This window comes from Lathamus discolor, chromosome W (genome assembly GCF_037157495.1).
Source record: "Lathamus discolor isolate bLatDis1 chromosome W, bLatDis1.hap1, whole genome shotgun sequence".
Taxonomy (NCBI): Eukaryota; Metazoa; Chordata; class Aves; order Psittaciformes; family Psittacidae; genus Lathamus; species Lathamus discolor.
In genome coordinates, this window is record NC_088908.1 from 29,263,242 (window position 1) to 29,279,162 (window position 15,921).

A 15,921-nucleotide genomic window follows, 5' to 3' on the forward strand; every position below is an offset into this window, starting at 1 on the left:
ATTCAGACATAATAGATGTTCAAGAGCGGATTTCCTTAACATTGTATACGTTAAATTATTTATGCATCTTTGGTGATGAACAAACTCCAGCGGTTGTTAAGCACTTTGTACAAACAGAAGCGCAAAAGATAAAGCCTTCTTTTAAGGCGTACTATCGAGATCCTAATACAGGTTTGTGGCAGGGACCGGCAGAAGTAATATATCTGGGCCGTGGTTACGCCTGTGTTTCTGCTCCCGCAGGACCCTTGTGGGTACCATCCAAGTGACTAAGACCGGCTGCTGCAGAAGCTCCAGTGACGGCATCTCCGAGCTAGTGTATGGACCCTGACTCGCAGGCCCGGGAGGAGCGTCGCTTGCACCGAGCGCTACAGCCACTAATAGAAGAACTTAACTCCTTAATCAACACAGAGCTTTCGTTGAGCACGGTCGCCATCCTAGATCCGGTCCATGGCCACAGACATATAGTGGTACAACTGAGATTGGAGATACAACAAGTGCTTCGACAACCCTGCAGTTTTTGTCATCAGTGTGACCCTACAGTAGAGTTCTATTGTAGTGGCTGTCAGTCCATAAGGTATCTTCGCCAGGGCTGGCTAAAACAAAAGACCTTTTGTGTAGCTTGTCAGAACAAATTTTATCGCAAAAGTGACCCGCTTATAGCACTTCAGAAATATTTAGCTGATTTTAGAAGTACAGATTTTGAATTACTCAAGTTATTTGAAAATTGAGGTTCGCTTCATAGAGCTGCATATACGTTTACTTTAAAAGCTGCTTCGCCGTTATAGGACTCATAATTACAGGGGGTTTGTTCCTTTGTTGTGCTTTGCAATGTTGTTCTGCTTGTTTACAACTACTCCTGACTCAGTCCTTATTCCTTCATAAAGAAAAAGGGGGAATTGTGGAGAAGTGGCTAACAGAGAAAGGCCACGTTCCCATCAACGAGCTGAAATAGAACATTTGTTTAGAGAATGGTGCAGACTTACTAGCACCAGATAATGAGGAACTGATGGACATCTGGAGGGAAGCGCCATGCTCTGGCCAATTACAGACACTAATAAACAAGATAAGCACATAAAAATAGAGGATATAAAAGTACACAGTTTAACAGCAAAAATAATGAGCTTACGCAATGCCTTACTTATGCCAGAACCAATCAAGCGCCTAGTATTTGCATATTCATGTATTATTGTTGCTATATTAACCGGAGGTAGAAGCCCAATAAACGAATCGTGCTTATTGATCACAATGGTGGTGTTGATTCCTCCCTGCTGCAACATACCATCACTCTTGTCTCATATATATATATACATACGCACACACATCTACACACACAGAGAGAGAGAGAGATCATTCCTTAGTGCATGGACCAATCCCTATAAAGCTGTTGAGTTCATCTGGTCCATGATGTCGGGCTCCAGTGTCCCAGCATCAGAGCAACCAGGTGATGATGTGCTCCCCTGGTTGACAGGCAAAATCTTTTCACATATTCTGTAGCTCTTTTGAGGTCCGGGGTTGAGAAGTCAGCTCTTCTTCTTCCTCTGACTCACATAATAATAAATCTTGTTCAAATGTTGTCCCGTGTAGTAAGTGCGTTGGTTCTTCATCTTTCTTCACTGTACGGGTTACTCTTTGTGTCTCCTGTTTGGTTTTCCCCTTGCGTACAGGGGCAACCGATATTGACACGAATTGGTCCTCTGCTTTAGCTGCAGTGATTATCACTGTGGCTGGAGTGGCTGCAGTATCTGTTGTAGTCAGACTTTGAGAAGTTGCTGTGCTTGTCACTAGGGTTGGTGTAGCTGCTGCATTTGGGTTTGGAGTAGATGCATTGTCTCTTGCTTTGCCATCAGATCCAGAGGTATTTTTTTCCCTTTGAAGGTGCTGGATAGTGTTGCACAGGTCTCTGTAAACATAGGACAAGCCCCAGCACGTTGCCATGGTTTGTTCCTCTCTAGTGTGACCAGAATGACAACACACCTCATTTAAGTGTTTTACTAACTTTTCTGGCTTTTGCACTTTTTCAGTGGTGAAATTCTAAAGCACTGGTGGGGCCCACTGGTCGAGATACTTGCCCATACTATCCCACAAACCCTGCCACTCATGACTGTCCACCCTTGGGGAAAATCTCTTGGTCCTCCTATATCATCATCTAACCCTAGACAAGACCCAAACCCAACTCTGTTTAACTTTCAAGATCAGATGAAATGTTTGTGGGTAAAACACAGTCTGTATGTGTGCCAACATGCTGATCCCCATCACAATCAGCAGGCAGGTCTCGAGGGTATCCAAAAGCCATTCAAAACCATCAGAACTCTCAAATGATGCTGTAAACGGTCTGGTGGGGGAGCTGGGAACATAACGGAATGTCTCCACAGGTTGACCACCCGAGGAAGAAACAAAAGATGTGTAACTGCTAAATACTTCTATTATATGCCTCCCAAAGTATAGAGGTGATGACCACACTGAGAACACAAGCCAGATTAGTTTCATCATCAACGAGTCTATTGTATTACAAGTCAGTACCATAAAGTACAGCAAAACAAGAACCTTAGCCTAGGCCCCCCAGCCAATACACAATAAACCAGCAAATACCGGCTGTAAGGTATGACATGCTGAAACTCTGAGATCAAGAGCAACAACTTTGTGAGGCAATAAATCAGCATTGTGACAAGTGACTATTAATCAGAAACAATGAATGCTTTTCACAAATACCATTAGACACACTCTGGTCAGATCTGTCGCTATCTCAACTCTTCGTGCCCCATGTTGGGCGGCACAAAGAACTGTCATAGTTTAAACCCAGCCAGTAACTCACAACCATGCAGCCGCTCGCTCTCTCTCCCCCCCCTTACTCACCCCACGCCTGGAGGAATGGGGAAGAGAATCGAAGGAATGTAATTCCCACGGGTCGAGATAAGAACAGTCCAGTAACTAAAGTATAACACAAAACCACTACTGCTACCACCAATAATAATAATGGTAAGGGAAATAACAAGGGAAGAGTATACAACTGCTCACCACCTGCCGACTGATACCCAGCCTGACCTGAGCAGTGATCTAGCCCTTACGGGCGCCCACGTTGGGCGCCAAAAAGAACTGTTGTGGTTTAAACCCAACCACAAACCTCGTTCACTCACTCCCCCCCCTTCTTGCCCTCCCCCTGCTCCTGGAGGGATGGAGAGGAGAATCGAAAAGAATGCAACTCCCATGGGTTGAGATAAGAACAGCCCAGTAACTAAGGTATAACACAAATCACCACTGCTACCACCAATAATAATAATGCTAAAGGAAATAACAAGGGAAGAGAATACACAACCTCAGCACCAGCCAACAGATAATTCGCCCCACTCCCCCCAGCCGAGCACCGACCAATACCTCATCCAACCCTGCAGTCCCAGCCCTTCCGGGGTAACTCTTCGTTACATCCTGGGCATGACATGCTGTGGTATGGAATACCTCTTTGGTCAGTTTGGGTCAGGTGTCCTGTCTCTGCTTCCTCCCAGCCTCCCCTCCTCCCTGGCAGAGCATGAGGCTCAGAAAGTCCTTGGCCAGACCAAACATTCGAGCAGCAACTGAAAACATCAGTGTTATCAGCACTGTTTCCAGGCCAAAAGATCAAAACACAGCACTGTACTAGCTCCTAAGAAGGAGAAAAATGACTGCTGCTGCTGAACTCAGGACACTGCCCTCAATATATATACTGGGAATGACGTGCTGTGGTATGGAACACCCCTTTGGATAGTTTGGATCAGGTGTTCTGTCTCTGTTTCCTCCCGGCTTCCCCTCCTCCCTGTCAGAGCATGAGGCTCAGAAAGTCCTTGGTCAGAGTAAAAATTATTTAGCAACAATTGAAAACATCGGTGTTATCAGCGCTGTTCCGAGGCTGAAATCAAAAATACAGCACTACACCAGCTACTAAGAAGGAGAAAAATGACTGCTACCACTGAACCCCAGACACAGGAGTTGGAGTAAAATAATTTCTTCCACTACATCTGGGAAGCTGCTCACTGATGACTGGAGAAGCAACTTTTTTAGGAGGATCATCCTTGACCGTTGTTCTCCAATTCACATACCTGTTCCTCCAGAAGTGAGGTAGGTTTTCCATCTCACTTTCTCATGTATTCTCCATGATCCTGCAGGTAAAATCATAGGGTGGCCCATGGAGTGTACATCTTATATTTTCCTTCTTGGGCAGTAGGGCGTCTTCTGTTAATAGCTGAGGCTTGGGTTTATACACGTGGGGAGCTGGATAGACTGAATAGATCATCTCTCAATTGTTTGAACTCCTGGCTCAGAAGTTTTTCCACAGCTGAAATAATGGAAGGGGTGAGATTGTCTTCAAACTGTCAGAGTTGATGAGTCACTTCATCCACTGTTGGTGGTGCTGCCTCACTCCAGGTCATTGATGCTAATGAGTGGGCATATGATGATGGTGCACTCCATGTAAGTTTCCGCCACATGGGTCATGTACATTAAACTTCATCTGGATCTATGGGTGCATTCCTGGCATCCAGCCTACGATAGATCATGTCTAGAATGGCTGATTCCCTCAGGCACTGGATGCCTCTCTCTATTGTGTTGCGGTTGGTGCAGCTGCTGTTCTTGTCGCTGGAGTTGGTGTAGCTGCTGTGCTTGGGGTTTGAGTAGCTGAGTTGTCTGTTGCTTTGCCATCAGATACAGGGACATCTTTTTCCTGCTCCTTACAGAACACGGCCCTATAGGCATAGGCCAAACACCATCATGTTGCAGCCAATTGTCCTTCTCTGGTATTGCCAGGACAACAGCTGATTCGGAGAGAACTCCAGGAACTGAGGAGACAGTGTTCTAACAGGAGAATGGATATTTGGTATATGAACTCTGAATAACCCTGAAAGATACAGCAAGGCCTTGAGAGGCCTGAGGAAGCTTAAGCAAGCAAGATAAGAAGCAGCTGGAATTTACCGAGTTGTGAAACCATGGATTGTTGGCAAGCTTTCAGGGTCAAGTTCTCATAAATGTGCCTGACCAATTATATGTTAGTTACTAGGGGTCTTAAGGACATATATCCAATCATAATGTGCCAAATCATTGTGAGCAAATGTAAGCAACATGAATATGTATGTATGCCCAGTGGCTATATAAGGATGGCTTGTGTAGCAATAAGGGAGTTACATGCTAAGTGGAGCTATCCCCCATGTCGCCCAGCGTCAGAATAAAGAATACCTGCTTAAAACTTTGTTGGTGAGTTTGTTCCTAGATTTTTCTCCCAATCAGCATACATACATATTCATGAGGCTACATATGGATTTCATTATTTTCCAGAAAGTTCCCCGCATGGGTACAAAGTTGTGGTGGTGGTCTCTGAGGCTTGTTTACTTCTTCCAAAAATCTTCATCACTTCTGGCAGCCTTTGAAGCACACACAGTAGATGCTCATACCAGCTTAATTGGTTCGTTAACATCACAGACATCACAATCCTCCTGTCCTTCTACTTATCAGTTAGTTTAACTGCAGCCCATCCTGGACACGTGCCATTCCCAGATACTCCTTATCCTTATGTCCTGTTCTTCTAGCCTGTTTTTCTTACATTCATTTTGTACTAAGGTCATAGGGCCTAAAACTATGTCAACTATAATGGTTTATCTTATACAAGATTTCTCAATATGTTCTCTAGCTGTACTCTGCTGTTTTTCTGTGTATCATGCACCTCAGTAATTTTCCATTGCTACTGTTACAATGCCATCAAACTTAACATTACTTAAAACTGATTCTAAAGGTTTATATATTCCATTTTGCAATTTTGTGCCCCCCCCCTTGTCTCACAGCACACCTCATCTAAGTGTTCTGTTAATTTTTCTGGATTCCGCATTTGTTCATGAGTGAAATTAGAGGAGACAACCAGCAGGAACATGTGTGTGTTCTTGGTGGCTACGTACACAGATGGGCAGCCAACCGAGAGTGCAACAACCGAGGTGTTTAGAAGAGGCTGCAAATGACTTTGGCTTTGGGAAAGCCTATCTGAAGGGCCTGAGTTTGGAAGAAATATTGACAGGTGGCTGTGGATGCTGAGCACCAGCGGGATCATGACTCGTGGTGACAGGGACTGTAAGGTGGCCCAGAGCAAGCATGGCACCATTGAGGCTGAATTTGAAGCCTGGAAAGCCAAGTTCCTCAGTCAGCTTCAGGCCCTCTGCAGAGGGGAAAAGAAGCCCTGCATTGGGAAGTGCAAGAAAGGGAAGTGCAAATCTCCAGGGGAGCAGAGCAAGGAGAGTTCAGATCATGAACATGGGGCATCGGAATATGAGAATATTAAGGCAGAGGAGTTGTTTGAAAGCAGTAGTGAGGAGGAGGCTGATGCTGAGGAAGCTGGAGGGGCAAATTGTGTCCTTGATGTTGAAGATCTTGGCAATATCACGAGGCACATGAAGGAAGCAAAGGGATGCGTGATACCACAAGTGATCAACCCCTGTCTTACCACAGCATTCAGTCCACTATATTAAGGTAAATGGAAATTATATGTCTGATTTTAATCTTCTGCAATGAACCTGTCAGACTTCTAAGTACCGTTTGCTGCAAAGCAAATAAGACTGTTGCTTCTTCTGTTGGTGTCCTCAACATAAAAAGGACATGGAACTGCTGGAACAAGTCCAGAGGAGGGCCACGAGGATGATCAGGGGACTGGAGCACCTCCTGTATGAAGATAGGCTGAGGAAGTTGGGGCTGTTCAGCCTGGAGAAGAGAAGGCTGCATGGAGACCTCATAGCAGCCTTCCAGTATCTGAAGGGGGCCTATAGGGATGCTGGGGAGGGTCTCTTCGTCAGGGACTGTAGTGACAGGACAAGGGGTAATGGGTTAAAACTTAAACAGGGGAAGTTTAGATTGGATATAAGGAGGAAATTCTTTCCTGTTAGGGTGGTGAGGCACTGGAATGGGTTGCCCAGGGGAGTTGTGAGTGCTCCATCCCTGGCAGTGTTCAAGGCCAGGTTGGATGAAGCCTTGGGTGGGATGGTTTAGTGTGAGGTGTCCCTGCCCATGGCAGGGGGGTTGGAACTAGATGATCTTGAGGTCCTTTCCAACCCTAACTATTCTGTGATTCTGTGATTCTGTGAAATTCCAAAGCACTGGAGGGGCAAACTGCCTTAAGTGCTTCCCCCTAAGATCCCACAAACCCTGCCACTCATGACTGTCCTGCCTCTGGGAAGACATCTTGGTGGTATTCCTAAATAGTCATTTAAACTTAGACAAGACCCAAGCCAGACCCTGCTTAGCTTCCAAGATTGAACAAGATCAGGCGTTCTCAGAGTGGTCATGCTGTAGGCAAATCATAGAGAGCATATGCAGCAACAAGCTGGTTCCCAGCAAAAAGAGCAGGGTGTTTTCAAGGGCATTGAAAGGATATTCAAGATCTTTAACTTTCCTGGAATCTACTCCTACTGTAAATAGCATGGTGGGGGAGTGGAGGATGTGAGGTAATATCTCCTCCATAGGTTGACCCCTCGAGGGAAGGAAAAAGAAAGATGTGTAATTGTTAAAACCTCCCATTACATGCCTGCCATAGTATAGAGGTGATGACCATGCTGAGGACATGTACCAGCCCAGTTTCATGATCAATGAGTCTATTGTATTACAAGTCATTACCATTAGTACAGTGAAAGGAGAATCTTAGCCCAGTCCCCAAAGCGGATAAACAGTAAAGCAGCAAGTAAGGTATGACATTTTGCTACTCTGAGATCAAGCACAACAACTCCAAGAGCAAATAAATCAACATTGTGACAAAGGACTATTAATCTGAAACAATGAATGCTTATCACAAACACAATTAGACACACTCTGGTCAGATCTGTCATTATCTCAACCCTCACTGAGATATAACCTATTGTTGTTTAAGCCCAGCTGGTAACTCAGAACTATTCAGCAGTTTGTTTACCCACCACACCCCCACACACCCCCAAACACACCCGCTCCCAGAGAACGTAAAGAATGTAAATACTACAAGCTGAGATATAAGAATAGTCCAGTAACTAAGGTATAATACAAAACCACTACTACTATCACCAATAATAATAACGATAAAGGAGATAAGAAGGGGAAAGAATACAATTGCTCACCACCCACTGACCAATACCCAGCCTGACTCAAGCAGCAATCAGGGCCTTCCGAGTAACTACCCCCAGTTTGTATACTGGGCATGACATGCTTCGGTATGGAATACCTCTTCGGCTACATTGGGTCAGGTGTCCTGTCTCTGCTTCTTCCCAACTTCCCCTCCTCCCTGGCAGAGCATAAGACTGAGAATGTCCCTGATGGGAGTAAACATTACTTAGCAACATTGGTGTTTTATCAGCACTGTTCTGAGACTAAAGTTGAAAACACAGCACTGCACCAGCTACTAAGAAGAAGAAAAATGACTGCTACTGCTGAACCCAGGACAGTCTCTCATGCTCTGCCAGTGAGGAGGGGCACAAGAAGCACAATATATAAACCTTATATAAATAAGGTTTGTGTAGAACAGAGGTAATTCTGGAACTAAAATCCAAGGTTAATCCCATGATTTATATCATTAACAGCATGGAAATATGAATGAACTGGAGCTATTTCTTTCTGCAGGTTTAGGAGTGCAGTGCCACTAGACTCAGGATTTAGGAGACAGGGCACACCCAGTGGTAACTGCCAAATCAGTGGAAAAATCTTGAAGCTTTCTTTTCACTTCCTCTTTTTTTTTTGGTGGATGGTGGATTGGAGGATTGCCCTAGTAGAATAATGACATCCTAAGTGTAATTATTGAAAATGCAGGTTGCCACATCATTCCTTCTTCATGATATCTTAAGAAATGATTCTGCATTCTACCAGACCGCGTAGCATCACACCACTAATGTGTTATCAGCAGATGGTTTCTTTGACATTTTGTGCTGTTCAGCACAACATCACTTTTCAATGATGGTATTTTCAAGATGTACCGGTGAAGACAGTGAGGCAGTTATCAAGAACCCTAAACGCATTTAAGGCTCTATTGAGAATAAAGGTTGAAAGAAGACATTTCCATACTACAGCATACTTTCCAATTAGAAAGATTAGTCAAGACTATATTTGCCTGACACAGATAAAACTTCAGACACCCAGTGTACTTACCCAGAACAATGCACCTCGAAATTTGATCAAGGTTTTTTCCTAGCAGGCAAAATCCTAATCACATACTCTGATACCAGGAGCAGTGAGGCAACTTCTAATCCAAAATGCTGAATAAAAAGGCCAAAGCATTCCCTCTGAACATCCTAAACTGTGTTATGTTTAGTGGCAAGAGATAGCAGCAACAGAGCTATGTAGCAGCAACTATACAATAGAAGCTTCAAGAAGAGACTAAAGAGCATTTCTTCAGAGAAAGGATGACATCAAATGTCTTGAAGGCATAAGTTTTATCCATTTGCTCTATAAATTTAAAAAATTTAATTAAATGCAGCCAATTTACTTCTGACACAACTAAGAATTAGATAGCATTAGGAAAGTGCAGTGCTGAAGAGGCTCTGAATGACAAAGCATCTGCCTCAATAGCTCTCCCTAGGAGACAATGGTAGCAATAGATGAACAGGTCATGGTGAAGCTGGCTAGCTGTGATGAGGCAGCCCTTTACCACAGTCAGTCATGAAAAAACAATCAAGAGAAATAGCCAACTAAAGCAAAAATAGTTGAGAAAACAACAGAGACAAATTAAGTCTTAGCTGGACTGCTAAACCTCACCTACATAGCAAGGCTGCTACCAATTCCCCTTTTCAAGATCTCTTTCTTCCTTCTAACAATGGTAGATTTCTGATATTTTTGCTTTCGCCAGCCCAAAACAAAAATGTTACAAAATCATGTTGTGATTGAATGTAACAAACTATAGGGTCAGCGATAATTTCCTTTGTGTTTCATACCACTATTATGGCAATGGGCCTTTTTTCCCCCCCTCTCTATGTGTGCTGCAATCTATTGTATCAGAAACCACATTAAGAGCTTATCTGAACTGTCATCAAATTTGCTGTCCAGGAAGCGGTGCGAGAGGCTGGGCGAAAGGGAGGTGGGGTTGGAGATGCTACAGGAAGGCTCTGAGTCTGTTTCCACCGCCACGTTGGCCATCCCTGGAGCCCCTCTCCGTGTGCTAAGAGAAGGGCCACTCAGTTGCGGCTCCGCAGGAGGCAAAGAGTAAGGCCTGTTAGAGGCAGTGGCACTTTTATAAGGAGACGGTGCAGGGCACGAAACTGCAAAGAAGGAGGAGCAGCATCAGCAGTACTACTACTAATAATAATACGTAGCTTTGGGATATGCCTTTGTTTCAATCACCAACAAGAGCATCTGGTCTCTGGAGTGTGGAAGGGGCTTTCCAAGGTTAGGGGCTGTTTACAGAATAGACTGGTTGTGGTTCCCAAACATAAAGGTAAAACAATTACTTGCCTCACAAGCACAGCAGGTTAAATGCATTACTGAAAGTGGTCTTATGGTAACCTCTTTAGGGGATGCAGACCTCTGCCCTTGTGTATTCACAAGCATATGCTGCTTCATCTGAGATGGAAGTCAGACAAGAAAACATGCTTTAACTTCATGGATATGTCTCTGAGAAAGCTGGAGGTTCCCAGCTCCATGGTCATTGTTCACACTATAACTTGCCCTGTTGGAGCCTCTACTCCAATAGTTTTGTCATCATCTCTCTGTATCTGGAAATCCAATTTTATTCTTCAATAAGGAGTGTATCATTAGATCCACTGCTGGGTGAAATGTGGAGATATGCTGTATAAAACTGACTCAGTGTCATGTGACCCTCAATGTTTGAAAGTGATACCAGCTTCCTAGTTGCAGCTAAATCGCATAAGTATGCCACTTCAATAAAAAAATAGCAAAACACATGTGGACTATGTATGTATGTCTCACTGTTTTAAAGAGACAATGCTGTCTGGCTTTTTGTTTGCTTTGGTTTGGTTTTGTTCCTTTAGTACTTTTAATGCCAAATTAGTATCCCACAACTGAACATAGTCAAACATTACACATAAAGCTGTATTTTTCTTCCAGATCTGGTATTTTTTTAAGTAGACAGACAATTTTAAATAAAGTGCTTGAAGTCTAAAACTAGAATGTGTTTCCTGATAGTGCATGCAATATGCTACCCACTAATATTCAGGTTTTGTTCAAGTCTTTAAGTTTTAAATGAGGTTTCAGTGATGCACAAGCCTTTAGCCTGGCCCTATGTCCAAGGGAAGATGTTACTCCTAGCATAAAAAAAAAAAAGCATATTCCATGTTCATTACTTCAGACCAATTTAAGAACTTCAATAGTATAACTGTAACAATAATACATAGCTTTGGGATATGCCTTTATTTCAATCACCAACAAGAGCAGCTGGTCTCTGGATTGTGGAAGGGGCTTACAGTTTGGCCTACAAGGATGTTGGAGAGGGACTCCTCATCAGGGACTGTAGCAATAGGACAAAGGGTAATGGGTTTAAACTTAAACAGGAGAAGTTTAGGTTAGATATAAGGAAGAAGTTCTTTACTGTGAAAGTGGTGAGGCACTGGAACAGGTTGTCCAAAGAAGTGGTAAATGCTCCATCCCTGGCAGTGTTCAAGGCCAGGTTGGACAGAGCCTTGGGCAAAATGGTCTAGGGTGAGGCCCATGACAGGGGAGTTGAAACTAGATGATCTTAAGTTGAAATTAGATGATCTTAAGACCTTTTCCAATCCTAACCATTCTATGATTCTATGAAAGTGCTTCAGAAGGCTCTTACATAGTCTGTCTTCACTGAGTGAAATGTTAATCTGAAGACTACACAATGAGTCAGCAAGCAGCTGACTCACAGGGGGCGGAGCCAGGAGGAGCGGCAGTAGATTTAAACCGGGCATCATCGACAATTCCTGGTCAATTGTTGAGGTGAGTAGCTTGAGAGAGGACACCTTCAACACCGGAGTGGGGGGAGATCAGCGTCCAGGAGCCTCAACTCAGAGCGACAATAGCCAGCGAGGGAGCTTCAAGTCCTCAATAGGACTTGCCAAAGAGCCGGCAGCTCAGCTGATGCAAGCAGCTGATTCAGAGGAGGCGGAGCCAGGAGAAGAGGCACCAGCCCTGACTGGTTAAAAACCTACCCAAGAGAGAACGAGCGACCAGGAGCGCCGCGAACAGGGTGGGTCAAGGCAGTTTGAGCGGGATGATGAGCGCTTGCTGTATGACCAGGGCCCGGTCCAGGAGCTCTGATCTGGCTGCCCAGGCGATGACCAGTGTAGGCATCCAGACAGAGCCGATGAGAGGGGAGACTGCAGTGTAGAGCTCGGAGTGTAGAGAGTGCCTGCACTGGTCTTGTGAGGGAAAGGTGCAAAAAGGGCAGGTCTGCACTCAGTGATCCCTGGTGGACGTCCTCCTGCAGCAGGTGTCTGAGCTGTGGGATGCTATTAATAGGCTGCAAGATGTCAGGGAAACTGAGAGGAAGCAGGAATGTTTGCTCCAGGCCCAAACTGTGCAGGGGCCTCAAGCTTCCCCTCTAGCTCATGGAGGAAAGAAGGAGGCTGTTAACCCAGGAAGCTGGGAATTAGCAACAAAAAAAAAAAAAAAAAAAAAAAGGAGGAAGAGGACAAAAAGGGCTTCCTCCTAAATCTGTTGTCACCACCCAGAACCGCTTTGCTGTCCTGCAGGGGGCTCATGAGGAAATGCACTCGCACCAGAAACAGCTGGCTGATGCACTGGTAAAGAAGATCTCTACTGGTGCTGCAAGGAAAAAGCGGTGGGTCGTACTAGTAGGGGGTCTCTACTTTGAAAGGGACAGAAGCACTCATCTGTCGGCATGACCCAGTCTCAAGGGAGGTGTGTTGCCTACCTAGGGCATGGATAAGGGATGTTGCAGAGAGTCTGCGTGCTCTAGTAAGTGACAAGGACTATTAACCACTTCTAGTGATATATGTGGGTGCTAGGGATATAGATAGCAGTAGCCTGGGGAACATAAAGAAGGACTACAGAGCCCTGGGAGAGGTGGTTAGGGGCGCTGGAGCTCAGATAGTATTTTCCTCAATTCTACAGGATACAGGGGAGTGTCGAAGATCAACGGACAGCACGCTGATTAATGTAATCAGAAACTGACCTTTATTCACTTCAGAGCACTGCCTTTTATAGCTTCCAAGCTTGGTCACGCGCTTAAGCTTTACAAGGATTGGTTTCTACACATAATGCAACAACAGCTGATTGGTTCCTTCTTCAGCATCCGGGAGTTGTTTCCCTCCTGCAGAACTTCCGCATACATGGCCACAACTTTGCTCTGAAGTAACTGGAACTAGGCCATTAGTCCTCACTACAAACTCTAACCAATGGCAAGAGTCCTGGATCGCTCACATGCCCATTGTTTGTTAAAAAGCTCTCAACAAATCCCCCTTCTTTATTTTGAGCGATCCAGACCCCTTTAATCATTCACGATACTACAGACATTAAGCAACGCCTTAGTATACTACTAATAATAACAAAGACTATAATGCTTAATAATATTATAATGCCTGATTTAAACAAATCTGCAAACCATCCAGTAATGCCTAAACTTTGGAGCCAACCATCCAAACCATTATTGATCATTAATTTTTTCATGTTATCTTTTGATTGGGATAGTTGTTGATGAACTGAACTAGAATTATCAGCTAGATTCATACAACACATTCCTTCAAAATCTTCACAACCATGGCCCTGTGCTAAAAGCAAAAAATCAATGGCTGCACGATTTTGTAAAACTGCATGCCTAACACTGTCTAAATCTTCTAATAATTCTGATAAGACATTAGATGTGATATTAATCTGCTTTGCAGTCCAGCAAGCTAAATGTTCTATGTCTTTTAGTGCCCTCCCAGCCATCGCCCCAGAAATAAAAATGGACATAAAAACTCTTCCAACTTTACCTAACATATTAACATTATCATTACAGTTTGGTCCTAGTCGTTCTACTGATCTTCTTTTTCATTGCTTGGTTTTACTTTTATAAAATGATAGCATATCTCTCATGCTGGGAACAAACATAGTCAGCTTCCCTATATAACATGGCCCTCCCTGAACGTTTTTTTGGTACCCCTTGCCGAGCTCTATGTCCACAGATTAAAAAATATCCTTTAGGAAATTGTTTTGCCAAATTGTTATTCCAAATAGAAAATTTACTACCTAGGGTCTCAGCACCTATTGCTCCATTACAATATCCGTTTTTCCTATAATTTTTATAATCATAATTACTCAACATATTGGTCCATTGTGTCCAAATATATTTCTTATAAAAGTTTACCCCTGTAGGTGCCGATCCCCCAAAATAAAAACATGACCCATTGCCTGCTAAGGATCCCCAGAGATCTAACTCCTGAGGGTCTCAAGACATTGTGGCGTTGAAGGCGTTAATGATCACTGCTCCAGCCATCCCTGTTTTATTCACTTCCCCATAACAGCAGGCTGGTTTGTTTTCTGGAACAGTACAATCATAAATTCTATGACATGTCTGGTTAATGAAAGAGCCATTTAAAACTGTTCTGTTATTTATACAAATGGTCCAGTCCACCAGGCGCAGGTAAGGGACGCCGATTAAACAAGAACGAAAAGGGTCCCCAGGAGTGGCCATGGAGAGACAGAGGGATGACTTGTTCATTTGATTTGCCCAGGTGATCCACATGTTCTCTCGTGGTTCTATAGTATGTAATGCTTGACTTATAGTCATAGCCATCATCCACCAACCTATAAATGAGGCTATTCTGAGGTTTCCTCGATCGGTGATTTCCAAGGTTTTACCCATTGCTCTGGAATCCAGTGAGAACCTTCTCCTGTAATTGAACACATATAGCCTCGACCAGTCATACAAACCTCAACAGGTCCCTTCCATTCTCCTGTTTTGGGATCTTTGTATTGATCAAAAATCTTTTCCTTTTTTGTTAACCCTGATTTTAAGGCACTACCGTGAATTACCATGGGAGGTTCTTCCCTTTCTCCTGCCAGGCGTAAATAATTTAACACATAAAATGCTTTTGCCAAGCGTTCGCTAGGTCCTACACTGCTCTCCCCTGTTTTTTGTTTAAGCAACAGGTTTTTAAGGGACTGGTGAGCCCCCTCAACAATTGCTTGTCCAGTGGGTGAATTAGGGAGTCCGGTGAGATGTTTCACACCCCAAAGCGAGCAAAAGTGGTGAAACCTAGCAGAAGTATAGGCTGGAGCATTGTCTGTTTTAAGAGATAGGGGTACATCTAAGACAGCAAAAGAGGCATGAAGATGTTTCACAATGTGGTGAGAAGTTTCTCCAGTTTGAGTGGTGGCCCAAATTGCCATGGAAAAGGTGTCGACTGAGACATGAACATAGTTTTGGCGTCCAAATTCTGGAACATGAGTGACATCCATTTGCCAAAGTTGTAGCGGTAAAATGCCTCGAGGATTTATTCCAACACCAAGGCCAAAGCCTGTTCATTGACATGCAGGACAAGAGTTTTTACAATTCCATTTACTTCAGTAAGATTAGTCTGATTTGAAGTCACTTGAATCTTTATAACATATGGCATACCAGCGAATCCTACACGCCATGTAACCGGTTGGAATAATGGGGGATTTAACAAATGTGCCCAGTATACTTGTCCATTACCCATGGTCACACATAATAGAACAGATATTACAAAGATTTCTGTCTTTACCATTTCTTTATGTTGTTGAGTTTTGGGGCTTTATACGTTTCGCTGGCAGCCAGTATGGTCCTGTCGATAGCTGTACGCAGCCATATCCTTGACCCCATGTCAGCAATGGCACTGGTCCTCTCCAGTCATTATCATGTAGGTCTTCATATAGAACCAGAGGTTTGGTCAAGGAATCGTTCATCATGTGGAGAAAATCCTTGCATTCCCCCCCCTTTTTTTTTTTTTGTTTTATATATCTTTTAGATGACCCTACTTGAGCAGGACTAGATCATACCTCCAACATATGCCAGCCACAGCC

The 15,921-nt window shown here is 43.9% G+C and overlaps 1 protein-coding gene across 1 annotated transcript; it reads left to right on the forward strand.

Annotated features, from left to right (window-relative positions):
• Window positions 1–317: 317 nt before the first annotated feature.
• LOC136004220 (S-adenosyl-L-methionine-dependent tRNA 4-demethylwyosine synthase TYW1-like) lies at window positions 318–6,476 on the forward strand. Its single transcript, XM_065660522.1, is given in 4 exon segments — window positions 318–561; window positions 5,857–5,944; window positions 5,946–6,004; window positions 6,007–6,476. Coding segments are annotated over 4 exon segments (861 nt in total).
• The last annotated feature ends 9,445 nt before the right edge of the window (window positions 6,477–15,921 follow it).